Raw genomic sequence first — 15,115 nt, forward strand, 5'->3', positions numbered from 1 at the left:
ATGCAGCTCAGGTCTATGGTTTGATATGTATGAAGAAACCTAATGTAATGTAATGTCTGAAATTATGAAAGCACAGGCTAACAAAGATGATCATAACCTTTTGAAGGACGGCCTCTTAGAATAACTGAAAAAACGAAAATTGTTTCATCAAATAGACCGCTCGGCCGTCCTGACATCTCCCAGTGGTGTCAAAGTTGTCTTTGCTCCGTGACGCACTTCCTCAGTCCACTTAAATGAAAGCAAATGTGTCAGAAGTGGGATTCAAACCCACGCCTCCATCCCAGCCTGGAGCGCCTCTCCACACCGGGCAGACAGGCCTCTGCTCTGGACCAAAGGTCTGGACGTAGACGTTGAGAAAATTATTTTGAATTTTGTCATTTCTATCAGCCTTTTCTTTGCGATACTTAATTTTAAAAAATGTTGGTGGGAACATGGCTACTGACGCAAGGCTTCTTTTTGACAGGATAACATTAGTCTGTGGGACATGGCTTGTCTTGGTGTGCTCCATTTTGTTGTAGCACGAAGAGAGGAAAGAAGTTATAGAAAGTTATAATACATCAGGTAATTTTAAGTACTGCCACCTGTGGGTGAGATCCGGAAGTAGCGTTAGCATGAAGCCAGGATGGCCACACTTTCAAACGTGAAATTGTGGCCATCCTACTTGTGTGTGTGGGTTATTTGTCATGTGTAAGCTTTTACTCTTCCTGAAGGTCTTTATAATTTCATTATCATTTTTGAATTTGTATTTTTGCATTGTTTTCTTTAAAGTGGAACTCATTGTTGGGGTTTTCATGTTATTTGAAGACTTTTGTTTGTTTTTGTCTAAACGTGACGTTGGGATTCAGGTGTTAGTGACTGAACTTGTGGCTATCTTTTGCCTGTTATGTTATTAGATTCAACAGTCTCTAAAAATTGTGCTATGTAAACTCACGAAGGGTAAACTTAATGTTGGAGCCTGTTGGTTGTTTCTGCTTTTCAGGTATGTTGTTGAGTGGAATGGTACTCTGGCGGGGGAATGTAAACACAATAAATCCGGACACGGAGCAGATCTCTAGACTGTTAAAAGGCAACAAGTGGATTTCAGGGATATCTGGGGGTTAATACAAGAAATGCTTTCATTAATCAGACTTGGGAGTTTTTCACAAACAAGAAATGTATGGTAAGTCTCCATGGAAACGTACTGAAAAGGGCTACATATTGCGCATCTTAACGTCCAAACCTCATTCACGTAAACACCTTGCACATTTTTTTTTGTGAACATTACAGTTTCTATAGGAGCCAAAGATATATTAGTGTGCAAGTTTGTTTTTTTTCTATTTCAAGGGACTTCTTTAGAATAATGCAAAAATCATCATGATTTTACTGTTGCTGGTTGGTAACTATTTTGCATGAAGTTTTACTCTGCTCTCTGTCTGATCTTATGAAAAAGATTACGAAGAGTATGGAAGACGTACAACAGATAAGCAGCACATATGTGGATATCTTTAGGTTCTGACCGCACCATTCCCTATATCAGTGGTTCCCAAAGTGTGGAGTATGGATTTGCAATCGTTTGGATTTGGTCCAATAGTATGGGAGTATGTTACTGCCAGAACTAAGATTAAAATACAGGAGCAGCATCTAGTTTTGTTGGGTTTTTTTTTTTGGTTTTTTTTGCCAAAATATCTTTACAAACTTTTTTAAAAGATTAAACAAGCACAGCTCTTATACATTGCGAGACGACGTAGCAACAGCGATATTACTACTTTAACACCGTACTACTAAATGACAAACACAAGAAAAAAAACAACAAAGTGCCGCTCACAGAATCCTGATTCTAACAACAGTTACTAAATAGTTTGTGCGGTGCAAATTTAAAGATTCCCGTGTTTATACATTCTTAACTCTTATTAAAAATCCATCTATTAGCTGCTTCTTCGTGTTTGTGTGATGTCTTTCGGTGGCGATGGGATTTGGCCTTTATTAACCACTCAGACTAACAGACACAACAAAACTGTCAGACGGTCGATATTACCCTGTGAATATAACTCAAAAAAGTCAATAATTTGGATCGTTTTTATTCTTTCTTCCTTTCTCGCAAAACAATTCTGCCATGTTTGGGCTTCAGAGTGGGGATGGGACATTGTGTACGTGAAAAAATATTTCAAAAACATGACATTGTAGCAGAAAGACTTTCAGTAATCAAGATGATGCATGGCTGCTAAATACATGATTGCGTGGGGATGCAAAAATTTTTTTTAAAATCCCCCATGTCATCAAGTGGACTCCGTACAGTTGAGTTTCTGAGATGGCTATTTCTAAATATACTGCAAATAAAATAAAAACAATTAAATAATAAATGAATGCAACCTTTTCAGACTAATGTTTTTCCTCGTGTCCAGAGGGAGGCAGCCATCAAAACAGAACAACCCTGCTGAGATGAACTGAACCCTCACGAGGTTAGTCAACCTTTACTCAAAATCCAGAACCTTTGTATGGCATTTATTTATGAAGTCTTCTCAATTTTCATCTGCCTTTGTTTCCAGGCGCATTTGTTCGCAAATGACAGGGGTTACACACGCAGTCAGGCCTTCGATAGGATCTCATTTGTCCTCAAGCAGAGCAGGCATTCATTCGTCCCCCCGGGTGCATTTCTGCGTATTATTAACGACGTCTCGTCGTGATGAAGGCACCGAACAACAACCGAGGAAGAAGAGATGAGACTTGACCGGCGCTTCAGACTCAGCGCTGTAACTGATCCAATCTGTTTTTATTACTGTTTCCAACAACAACGACAACAAAAAAAACAACCGTGAGGCGTTTCTTAGCTGCTGTTCACTGCTGAACAGTTGTTTTTATTCATAAAGTCGCAGTCATCATATTTTAGGAATGCTAGCCAGAGCAGGTTATGACGCTACATGGTGTGCGTGGAACCAATTTTCTTTGGTAATATGAAACGTGGACGGTAACATTTCAGACTCGACACAAACTGAAAATCACATCTGTAGGGGAGCCTGTGGATTGGTGGAACATTTCTGATATTTTTCTCTCTAGCTTGGAGCTCTTATTAGCTAGTTTATTAGGAATGTGGTGCAAAGTAATTGCGCGTGTCTGCCAATAGATGGCAGCACTATTTTCTCTGCTGCACTAATAGTAATTGCATTGGTTGATCTCAAAACACAAAGAATGAAATGTTACAATTAGACCAGGTTAGTCACAAGAAAATAACGATGTTGACCAAATAACATTGAAACTTTTTAGGGTGCAAGAAACCTTTTTTGAAAAGATAAAAAGGGCTGTGACTTTAGTTTATATGTGTGTGAGGCCAAGTCACAAAATCACTTTGTGGAACATTCTTCACCTCCCAATTTCCCCCTTTGGATCGGCTCACTCTGCTTGGCAGAAGAGTAGATTTGGTTTATCCCCCCCCCGCTGTTTTTACAACCTTAACATCTGATAACCATATTTTCAGTTTCTGTTCACCATTTTGACACGAAATGGCGAGTAAATTCTGCCGTCCTCCTCTAAGACAATACTTTAGCTCTGTATGAACATCTCTCTGTTCAGGTGTTTAATATGTTTTTATTACTTTCCTTTTTATTTTTTTTTCTATTTGGCAACCTAATGGGTTCCTGTGTTGTTACATTTTACATATTTATGTCTAAGTGTAATAAAACATCACTCCTGCACTGCGAGCAGAGAGACAGGAGTCCTTCGTCCTTTTCCTCAACCAAAAATACTTACCGAATCTTTCAAAATGCTTTGCATATTTTTATTCTTGACATGTTGCTACAATGATTGTTAAAATCCTGGTGATTTTTCACGAGCCTGATTCTTGCGTGCAGTGCGTGATGTTCGTGGGCGGAGCGCGGCTATGTTGGCTGCCCTCAGTAACTGCTTTAGCATGAAATGCAGCGAGGCTCTTACGTACTTGAGATGCCCATTTTACTCTTCCCACAAGCAGTTTGACCTCCTGCAATTTATAAGATGTGATTTTATTTTTTATTTTTTTTAAAAGAAATAAAAAAGCCAAAATGTGCAAGAGCTTTATTCCAAGGTTATGAGGCGTATTTCATTTAACTATTCTTTGTTGATTTCTCTATAATTCGACAACTGAAGGGCATAGAGATGTTAAATTTATATGAATACTTTTAACCTGTCATTTTTCTATCTGTAACTGACTGATTTAGACCTTCTTTTTAAATTTTTTTTTTTTGCTTTTTTGTATTGTCTTCCTGTTTGTGTATGAGCTCCGTGAGTCCCGCCGTTTCCAGCACACGCTCAGTATTTGCGGGGTCGTCGTGGACGAGTCGTCTCCAGCAGCAAATGGGACAAAATGGCAGGCTACCCCGCACAGCATGAAAGATCTAAAGATTTATTCATTTGCAATTTTAGACAATAAAGTCAACTTGGAAGTTTCCATGCTGGAAAACCCGTGCAGTCTGAAAGAGAACGCCCCCAAGGGCATTTTGTAACAAGCCCGGTAAATAAATCACACTTTTACATTTTTAAGTGTTCACACAGCAATAAAGTTGTGTTTTCGTACACTGCCTTTTTTGAGTTTTGCACATGGGATTTCATCAGTGAAATATAAATTCAGTTCGCAGTACAATGAAAATCAAAAGGCCTTTGACCAAATCAGTTTCCATTTGAATAGTGGAGTCTCGTTTTCTCTGAGCCGCTGATGAACGGGCCTCGGAACAGAGGAGCACACATCACACGACATTCATACATTTTTCAAAGCCCTTTGAAATGCAATGTTTAGTCTTTGAAATTCATATGAAGTAGTCAAGGTAATTCTGTGCCTGTTTGCCATGCGGATCCCTTTAACGCTCCTGATTCTATGATTTCCACCTTTTATCCCTTATATATATGTGTATGCCTATGTGTTAGAGAGGTAGTTTTCCGATCTTTATATAACCGAACTGGAAGTGACCCCAGGCTGGATTTGCAGATCTCCGTAAACTAGAGTAGCTGAGGTCGTGTTTGACAGATTTATCCTTCTTTCGTGGGAGCAGAAAAAGCTTCAGGGTGTCTGCTGCCTGACTGCCGACTGACAACAGGCTACATCAAAAACAGATTTTCTTACATGCACAAAATTTCAGGGTTTTCTGAACTTTGCCCCGGCTCTAGAAATTCTCATTAAAAGCACTGAAAAGCGGGCAAGTGTGTGAATCGGGTTTTTCTGTCTGTTCTGTTGTTGGCAAACCTGGCAGAAGATATTAAAGGTAATTATTTTCGACAAAGGAACAGTGCTTTATTTTCAGCTGGAGACTACGTTGACATCGTTTCTTATGTCCTCCAGAATGAGACCGTTGTTTATTTCCAGGTTAAGTAAAGAAACTAAATATCACACGGTTAGAGGGTTTAGCAATGCTGTGAACTGTGTACAATCTCTAAGTCAGCATGTCTTGCAAGCGAGTTCACACTTGATAAATGTTTTCATGTTTTGCCACATAAAAACAAATAACTTAATATTTGAACCTTCTTTCACTCAATTTACAGGAACAAGTTTTTATAGGTAGTATGTCTCTGCTACCTTTGCACATTTTGAACGTCGGGGTTTTTTTTTTACCAAGGAGTATTAGCAACGGCGTGTTAGCTGCACCGTAGGTAAAAGAAAGAACGATGTGACTTTCAAAAACCTATTCAATAAAAGAATTGGATAGTCGCTGATGACAGAAAGTCATAAATTTGCAAGAAAAAAATATAATTGTGCATCATTAAACAAATAAATTCATTGTATTAAAACTTTGATATTCTCTTACCGTACATATAAGGGCATTTTTGCAGCAAAAAATACCAGAAGTCCTCTAAGGTTTGGTGATGATTTCATGTCTGGTTGTTTTCCGAAATGTCAGAGGGTATATGTGAGTTCTTTTCTGTATCTCTGGGAAAATATTCATGTGTGTATATCTAAAAATGTACCACTTAAATGTTAGAAGACCTATGGTATGTTTTGTGCCAAATGTCTGACTTTATAATCTTAGTAAACTGACTTATTTATCATGCTGGCTTTACAATGTTAGAGAATATTCCAGGTCTAATATTATAAGTATATACCTTTAATCATGAAAAAAATAATTACGTGTGTTGCAAATGTACAACTTTTCCACATGAGAGAATATCCTTTTTTAATTTTTTTTTTTTTTTTTAGCAATTATGCAAAATTAATCCAGAAATTTGGGATTATACTCCTCCGTGGCCACATTTTAATTTTCTTTCACTCTCCGGTAGCCCTAATTCTTTATCACATTACATTGAATCCCGAAAGCTGAAACGCCTACAAATGGCACTCTCGGGCTTCCATACATAAACACTGTTTTGCTTCAAAACAAAACGTCGGTTTGCGCCCGTGAAAGAAAGCGACCCGTTACCATAGAGACGACGAAAAGGCTCTCGAGAGTTTACTGTAGAAGTGAATTACATTGAGGGGGGGGGAAACAACATCTGGAGGCCGACGGGAAACAGAGCAAGCAATGTTTTCCAAGATGACCAGCGACCGGACGGTTTGTCTGTAAGTCCCCCCCCCCACCTTCAGCCGAACCCGGTCCGGGTCCATCGTGGCCAACACGTTTGTTCTGTTTGTGTTCGCAGGAACAGGAAGTCGAATGTCCAAGGCGCGATGACGGGACGGGACTTTATAGCAGCGCAGATTGAGCTGAAGGACAAGGAGAGAGAGCTGGAGGAGCTCAGGCAGAAGACCCATGAGCAGAAACAGGTTCGGGACGGTCTGTCCGGCGGTTCTGACCCAGCTGAAGGAGACACTGCCCTAACGACGCTGGTTTTAATTCTGCCGCGTTTAACTAACATTCACGGAGCTCTGCAACACTCGGGATGGTCCAACTAAAACTGGGTCACTTCTAAAATAATTACAGATTCCATAAAACACCGTGTTGTTGAATTTGGTGATGGGCAACTGTATTGTTTTTGTGTTTGTTTGCTTGTTCACTACATCAGACGGAATTATTGAATTGGTTATTCTTCCCCAGGTCACGTCAAATTTTTGTGATTTTTATAGTTTAGCTTGCGAAAACTCAAAAAAAAAAAAAAAAGTAAATTTTTTTTTTATGTAGTTGTCTTAGTGTGGTTTCAGATTTGACAACTAGACCAGGGGCCAAAAACCTTCATCATCCAAAAACCCGTTTCTGTGTCTTACCAAAGGAAATTTGCTCGCAGCCCTTTGTTGTGTTACTTGAATCAATAAAAAGCTTCTTTTTTTTTTTTTTCCACGGCTGCTTTTAGATTTTAGAATACAGAAAGATAAGATAAAAAATTTTTATGCGATGCATTTCCTTTGAATCCTATATTTCTGTAATGTTAGATAGCCAGCGTGTGACCTAATAAAAAGTGAATGTGATGCAGAGGGTTTCCCCAAAACACAGAGTGTTTGTCATTATTTTCGAGTTATTTCGACCCACGTGTGACTTTGGAGCTGCAGGTTGCGGACCGCTGACCTCGATCACATCCTTAACACGACCCTGAAGCAGCAGAGAAAGATTAGTCTGATTCGCTCAAACCTTTGACCAGTTGTTTAGAAATAAATAAAGGCATTTTTTTCTCTCTCTCTCTCTTACACCACCTTTATTGTTGGTTCAGTTTGAAACACCTGCACAGCTCAATTGATCGCTAAAATGGATCGCAAGGAGAGGTTTATGTTAAAAAAAAACACACACACAACAGGAAGCTCAAATCTGGGCAGAATTATGCTGTTATTATGCAAAACATAGTTGGTGCTTTGTGAAACGTTCCAGTAGGATGGATTTTAATGCCGTCTCAGGCCGGACAAAACATTTGGCTTAAACTTAGCCTTAGGCTTAGACATCTTAGCCACCAAGGCATAAGTTAGAACCATTTATATTTTATGATGCGTCATTCACCTTTTAAGTAATAGTAAATTTTTAAACATCCAGCACTGTTTGTTTACTTCTTTAGAGCCAGAATCATGATGTTCTCATTGTACGCCAAGTCAAAACTCATATCGTGTGACTCATATGACTATAACTGAGTATCTGTTTTGTTGATGTTTGTTGTTGTTTTGTTTTTGTTTTTTTGTGTGGCAGTATTTGATTTATTTACATCGGCGTAATGAGGAGCTGCAGCAAACCGCGAAGGAAGCACGCGAGCAGCGCTTCAAGCTGGAAATGTTTTTTCGGGTACTTCCAAAAATCACACGCACACACACGTCCATCCCTACACACACACACACACCCACCCCCACACAAAAACATGTTTATCAAGTTTGACAATCTGTAAGTCATTATTTAACACTGCTAAATATTCATTTTTCTATTAAAGTGTGCTCACATATAAATGTTTAATCCTATTTTTCCCTCTGAAAAGAAATATCTCAACAATCGTCTGTTTACCAGCTGGGGAATAAAAATAGGACATGCTCCCCCAGGCTATGAGATTTGTTTGAGGATACTTAGTCACCACATCTTTGGCTTTAGGTTTTGGATTACACTACTTACATTTCTGAGTTTGTTTCATGCTGACGGGATGTCAAAAGCACACAAATTGTTTACGCGACTTGTCTATGGCACTGAGTAAATCTGTCGTTCTGCTCCAGGACGAAGAAACGGAATCCGACAGGTTGACGGCTGAGAAGGAGATGAAGGAGGCGATGGAGAAGGAGGCGGAAGTACAGAGGCTGAAGGAGGAGTGCGTTTTGCTGAAGAAGAGGAAGCGGGAGATGCAGCTTCAGACCCTCAAATACACACACTACAGGGAGTTCTTGGAGCGCGTGCTCAAGCTAACAAAAGTACGGAAGTGACTCGACATGTGGCGCAGTTTTCTTTCAATTCATTGACAGAAATGGCGAGGGGGAAAAAAGGACAAGTTGGGACACAAGTTCAGTTGAAACAGTCTAAATGAAGTAAAAAAATAAAATAAAAAAAAGACACCTGACATAACTCCATAAAGACATTACAGCATCCCGTAGGTTTTCACCAACATCTCCAAGATTTTCCCTTCATCTGGTAACTCTGTTGAGTCCTCCACATATTCAGCCAGTGAGTACATCGTCCATGTTTTTAAAAATGTTACCCCTAAAAGCTAGGGCTGATCATAAAAGATAACAAACGCATTTTAACCAAGAATGCAGAAGATAGAAACACACGCAAGCAGCTTACGCTGAAGTCAGACATCATGTTTTTGCGGTTCTGATGAGTCCGCTGTAAGGATTTTCATCTTTTAATGTAAGTCTTTGTGCACAGTGTGCACATGAATTTATTGTTGTCTGTCTTATCCTATCATTTTTAAATATCAAATCTAATTTTAGGTTTGAGTTATGTAGTACTTGAAGTACCTTTTATTTCAAATACCTTTTTGCTTTTACTTGAGTAAAACCTTTGTGTACTCTGCCCAACTCTGATTAAAACTTGAACTGTGGAAATTTGAAAAATCTAAAACCAGGACATGTTTTTAATTCATTTTTATTTTGCATTTGGACATCTGAGAAAAAAAATCAAACATGATAGGGGATCTATCCCATCTGTCCTTTTCCTGCACACATAACGCCCTCCGCTATAGCCCACTTCCTGCATTTGGAGTGGTCTCCGGTCCGCTTGACGCTCAGACATGCATTCAAACCGCGCCAGAGTTCACCGTTAACTGACCTGAGACCAAGGTTTTTTGGCGGGCCAGAGTTTGCTTTCTGGATCGATTGCACACTCGCACCTTCCGAAACAAACTGGACTTTCTGGGCAAGCGAACCGGATTTCAATTACAGCAACAGAGCCGGTGCGAACGCACCCTTGAATTTATTTTGAACTTCGCATTTATTTTTGGCTCCCGTTTGTCATCAGGCGACCCTAACTCCGTGTCTTGCAGTTCACCAACGTGGACGCGCTCGCAGGCTACTTCGAGAACCTCCTCTACATCAGGGACCAGCTGTACCAGAGGGAGACTCAGGTGCAGGAACACATGGAGCAGCAGAAGAAAGCCTTCCAGATCCTGAAGGACCAGCACAACCTGCTGTGGCTGCAAAAGAACAACCACCTGTCGCAGCTCCAGACGAACCTGGAAAAGGCCCGCTCCAAAGCTCTGATATGGGTATGAGGGCGCCTAATCATAGCCTCACCGTAGCCAAGAAGCAAAAGACGTTCCGAGAGAAGCTCAGGTGTCGCGTGTGTTTCCACAGGAAAGGCAGTGGAACCAAATTCAGGAAACGGCTGCAAAGAAAACGCTGGAGCTGGGCCAGATCACGTACGCGACCCTTAACCTCTTCGAAATGGCCGGCGGGGTGATTGGAGTAAGCGGTTTGTACATCCACGACACAGAGAAACAACTGGAGGCGGTAGGTCACCCTGAGGGAAGCAGCGTAAGGCAGCCGGAGTGAGAAAGGAAAGAACTGATGGGTGCTTGTGTGTTTCCTCCTCAGATCAAGAACTTCATGATGGACCACACGGACATTGTGAAACATTATCAGACATACGTGCAGCGAGAAGCCAGAGGAAGCAGACCAGAAAACATTGCAAATATTAAGGAGCAAACTGTTTAACCTTGTCCCAGTGTTGTAATATTACAAGGTGTTGATTTCAAATAAAAAAAAAGTACAAATTACTTTTCTACTCTCTTTTCTTTTTTTTTTTTTTTTACCCAAACTTGAACCCTATTTTTCAGTCTTGGGATACTATTGGATGGAAAAGCTGGATGGAAGTTGATCGTTGCGGTTTGTAGGACGTGGGATTCCAGTGCAACACTTGCGCAAGATGTTTTACATTATATTTAATATTCTAAAAATTTTTTTATAAAATCTCACAATATAAATTGAACAAGTACAAGACCCACGCTAAGACAAAAAACAAAAAAAATCTATGAAATTATGACAAAGTCACAAAATAATTAAAATAAACTCATAATATTACAAGAATACATTCGTGTAAGAATAAAGTCTGAATATTACGACAATAAACCATAATACTATGTTAATAAAGTCTGAATACTATGAGAATAAAGTCAGTGTTACGACTTTATTCTCGTACAACTTTTTTCTTGGAATATTATGATAGTAATCTCGTGTTTCTATTGAATTCTTTTCTTAATATGGCTCTAATACTCTGTCATAGTCTTTCACATTATTTGTTTATCTTTTTAATTACTATTATTTATTATTATTATTATTATTATTCAACCCAAAGGTTTGCGTCTGATGCGAAAAGTGAAAGACCAAATGTGAAAATGCGGTGCTGACGTCGAGGCCGACCACGACAACCAGACCCTGGGTCAGGCCACGCATGACGGCTGCATGTGCGCGTGGGCAGACGGGCGATCAGGCCCGCCCTTCTCGCACATTAGCAGAAAAAAAGCAGGATAACTCAATTAGGTGAGACTGGGACTTTTCAAATAGAGGGGGCTTTATTTATTTATTTTTCACCAGTGCTGAACGCCTGAGCCCACAGATAAAGCTAATTTATGGCGTTGTTAGCTTTGATGACAGACGCTGCACTCATTTTAGACGTACAACGCACGATAAGACGGAAAGGCCACAGAGAGGTCACAAAGGGGGGCGTAGAGCTGATGGAGAGACGGTCCAGCAGGAGGCGACGACACGGAGCGAATTACCTGACCTGCTTTCTGAAACAGTTTGCGAAGATCTGCCTTTGCTCAATCCGAGCAGGGTCAGGAAGAGGAAAGAATGCGCATCATGCTTACAACCGTCCAAATCATATTTCTTAGCAGATGTTCCCATTTCTTTCTTCTTTTTTTCCAACTGGAAGAAAATTGATACCAGGAAAGGGGAGTCTTTCTCATTCATAGCTGCACTAAAAAAACAATTATGTTGCCAAGTTTCTGGTATCATCCTCCAATCTACAGTATTAGGCAACGAACGACCATATATTATGTTTGCCTACACTACAGTGTTTAGCAAGGCACGTTATTTTTGCCTGCTAGCCGAGTTTTAATCTGTTAATCAAACTCGTCGTGATCTGGGAAAGTACTGGAATCACATCTGCCCTTTTTCTATTTTAGGGCTTCGTGAACAAAAGGCAATCCCAGTCTTCATTTTTTTTTAACGTAAGTCGTTGAGAATGAAGTTAGCAAGACATTTTTGTGGATTTGAAAATATTTCTGTTGTTTTAGAGGCCTTTTCTTACTTTGCCATCTGAAATTATCATTATATGGGTCAAAATTATTACCTCAACTTAAAGAACTGACCTTTTGATTGATTTTCTTTAACTTTAACTTGGATATTTTCAAAGCTCAAAGCTTGTGGAATCAAGTTAAAACTAAGGGGTCTTGAAGGGTTAGAGCTGTCACCCGAGAAAGCATAGTGCCAAAAACAACAGAGATCAGTTTGGACTGGCCAAAATAGTTGATGCTAATGAAAACAGGAGAAGGATAAACAAGGGTTGCCAAGTGTCAAGAACTGGCGCAAGAAGAAACGTCAAGAAATTCAAAGTGGACCACACACAAGCACGCACGCACATGCGAATAACCCTGGCAAAGATAGCGAGCAAAATACCACGGAAGGAAAACTACCGAGGGATGTCTCCACAGATCACTGGAGCTCTATGCAGGGGTGGACTGTAAGGTTACATACAAAAACCCCCCAAAAAACTCAGCTTCTGTAGAAGAGACACCTTGAAGCCAGACTGAAACATGCTACCGGGAAATGATCACTCAAACCAGAACCATGCTGTTTAGTCAGATGCCTGTTGAGACACTGCTTATGTTTGGAGAAGGAAATAAGCGACTTGCAGCCCAAGAAGCATTGTCCTCAACTTGAAACATGGCAGTGGCTTCGGCGAGTCTTGAAATGGAAGTCTTGCCTGACAACGAAATATAAAGAAAGTTGTGGATTTTCCACCGATCCCCTCATTATCTAACTCGCTTGCCTTTGAAAGGATGTGAGGGGTGCTGGTGCGTATCTCCATCAATCACTGGGCGAGAGGCGGGGTACACCCTGCACAGGTCGCCAGTCCATCACAGAAGTTGTGGATATTTTCAAAGAAAATCACGGTTTTCTCCTCTCACATTGCAGTAATTGCACAGCTGCTGCTCTTAAAGAACTACTTTGAACAATACTGACTGATGTGCACAAAGCCCTGACGTGAACTCATCGTCACAGTCCTATATAGGGTTATATTACATAGTATATGTAGGGAGAACCCTGTTATGGGATTAGGTGTTTTAGTTTTTTATGTAAAAATATTCCAATTTAGGTGAAAGTAATAAAAAAGAAATGAAAAACTGTCCTTTATTTGAGTTGTGACATAAAGATCCAAAGGCTGTAAGTTAATATTAGTGACACTAAGGTCTAACAGTGAGTTTGTTATGATATTTTTACAATGCTTAACAATAATTTGCACCTTGTCTGTCACACTGATTCATTTGCTGAGTCCCAAAAATGTTTCCGGACATACTTTTTTAAAATTGTAGCATCTTCTAACATGCTTGTGTTAAACGTTAGCTTAATGACTTAGCAAGCTAACTCTGTCAACAACAACAAAAAAAGGCAACCGGTGAAAAACTACTTCCTTTGTCACTTCAAAATAAGAGTTTCGAATCTATACTCAAGCTTAAAGCGCTCATCTTCATGTTGTGGCCAACAATAACAGCTCGGCTCAACAGAAAAAGTAACCTGCTGACAGCAGTGGAACAGCACTATGTGAGACTGATGTATAGGATAAGAGGTGTTGGGGCGTTAACATAACAACTGCAACATTAACATTTAAAAGGCAATTTGTTTAAACTTAGAACCTTTTCAAAGTGAGAGCGGCAGCTGGAGTTTTTCTGACAGGACATCAGTTCTTTTTTTTAAGGGTCTCTGAAGTCTTTATGCACTCAGCAACTCATCCTGTCACTGCGCTCCCATCATGAACTCATACCTGATGTTTGACCTACACTGATAGTCTCAATTTCCTCCATGCTACAGTTTGTGATACCTGGTTATCTTTCTCACTGCCCGCTCTCCATGTCGCTCCTCTAGGGAGCCTCTGGATTCTCCGGCATTCGACAACATAAAGCCAAACAAACCAAACCCTTTGAAAAATCTGCTCACCCCTCCGACCTGTGGTGGCGCTGCACCAAGAACAACTGAAGGAAACAACACGAAAATCAGAGCGCAACTTTCTTCTTCACAACATGTAAAGTGTGTGAAACATGAAGCGGTGTCAGACTTTAGTGGTTGTAGGATTTCTCTTTCGTCTTTGGCAAAAGACTATCAGACATTTCTTCCTCTGGAGCCAGACTCTCGTTTGTTTTGGTTGTATTTACCCAGAATGACCTGCACTATAGTCCATTTACTACTTCTGGAGAGGTTTCCGGTCCACTTGGCGTTCGCATTCGAACCGAACCGAGACCTAACTGAGACCTAGCTTTTTAGGTGGGCCAGAGTTCATTTTTTTGGTCCACATCAGAGTTTCAGGTTCATTCACACCAACCCAAACCGATCGGACCATCCAGGCAAACAAATCAGAGTTTGATTATAGAGGAAAGAAACAGGGATGGTGTGAACACAGCCTCAAATTTCACCGCCTCCCGGATTCACATTCTGCTTTAATGCAACCATTTGTTAGACGACGCAAACTTCCTTCTTTTAGTGAACATCTGCATGTTACCTTTCATCCATTCACACATCATCTCCTATTCCAGACCCTGAGAAATCTCCACTTTGCACATTCCTTGTAAATGATTGTGAACATTTTAAAAAATCCAGTGTTTTGTTTTTTTTTAGGGTTAAAATGATTCCTCAGAAAATGAGATGCTCTCTCCAAATATCTTTGTTGGGGGGGTCTTTATTGTTTGTTTGTTTTTCCCAGTTACTGCTTTTCATCATGTTTCATTATGTTCGCCTATCTGCTGTCCTTTTAAAAGATGTTGTCAAGAAAATCTAAAAAATATTCAGCTTTCTGCTTTACGGGATGTAAAATGTCTCACTGTTATCTATGTGGTGAGACTGTACTCCCCATTTATGCCCTAAAACCGTCTGAGAAGTCTAATTTATATCTCTGACGGCTCAACATCTGCTGTTTCCCAGGCTTTGCACTTTGCATGTTATTTGGACATTATCCTTTTGTGAACTATTCCAACCTATATTGACTATTCTGTTGAAAAGATGTAGCTTGTGACAATTACAAGTCAGAATAATGTTGTTAAGTATGTTAACTAAATCCTAAAGCAACAAAGA

At 40.0% G+C, this 15,115-nt stretch overlaps 1 protein-coding gene across 5 annotated transcripts in view; it reads left to right on the plus strand.

Moving 5' to 3' along the window:
• The window catches only part of LOC102219844 (coiled-coil domain-containing protein 42 homolog), a 34,965-nt gene extending 24,420 nt beyond the window's left edge, over window positions 1–10,545 (plus strand). For 2 of the 5 annotated variants that reach the window (XM_023342789.1, XM_023342785.1), the window contains 8 exons: window positions 2,382–2,438; window positions 2,526–6,496; window positions 6,577–6,700; window positions 8,043–8,135; window positions 8,552–8,743; window positions 9,814–10,035; window positions 10,124–10,279; window positions 10,364–10,545. In XM_023342789.1, the coding sequence (XP_023198557.1) occupies window positions 6,459–6,496; window positions 6,577–6,700; window positions 8,043–8,135; window positions 8,552–8,743; window positions 9,814–10,035; window positions 10,124–10,279; window positions 10,364–10,483 (945 nt within the window). In that variant the 5' untranslated portion in view covers window positions 2,382–2,438; window positions 2,526–6,458 and the 3' untranslated portion in view covers window positions 10,484–10,545. Of the gene's footprint in view, window positions 1–2,357; window positions 2,439–2,525; window positions 6,497–6,576; window positions 6,701–8,042; window positions 8,136–8,551; window positions 8,744–9,813; window positions 10,036–10,123; window positions 10,280–10,363 lie in introns of all 5 variants that reach the window. The other 3 variants (XM_023342796.1, XM_023342804.1, XM_023342808.1) reach the window with 3 other exon arrangements.
• Window positions 10,546–15,115: the final 4,570 nt, after the last annotated feature.

Source organism: Xiphophorus maculatus, chromosome 2 (assembly GCF_002775205.1).
Source record: "Xiphophorus maculatus strain JP 163 A chromosome 2, X_maculatus-5.0-male, whole genome shotgun sequence".
NCBI lineage: Eukaryota > Metazoa > Chordata > Actinopteri > Cyprinodontiformes > Poeciliidae > Xiphophorus > Xiphophorus maculatus.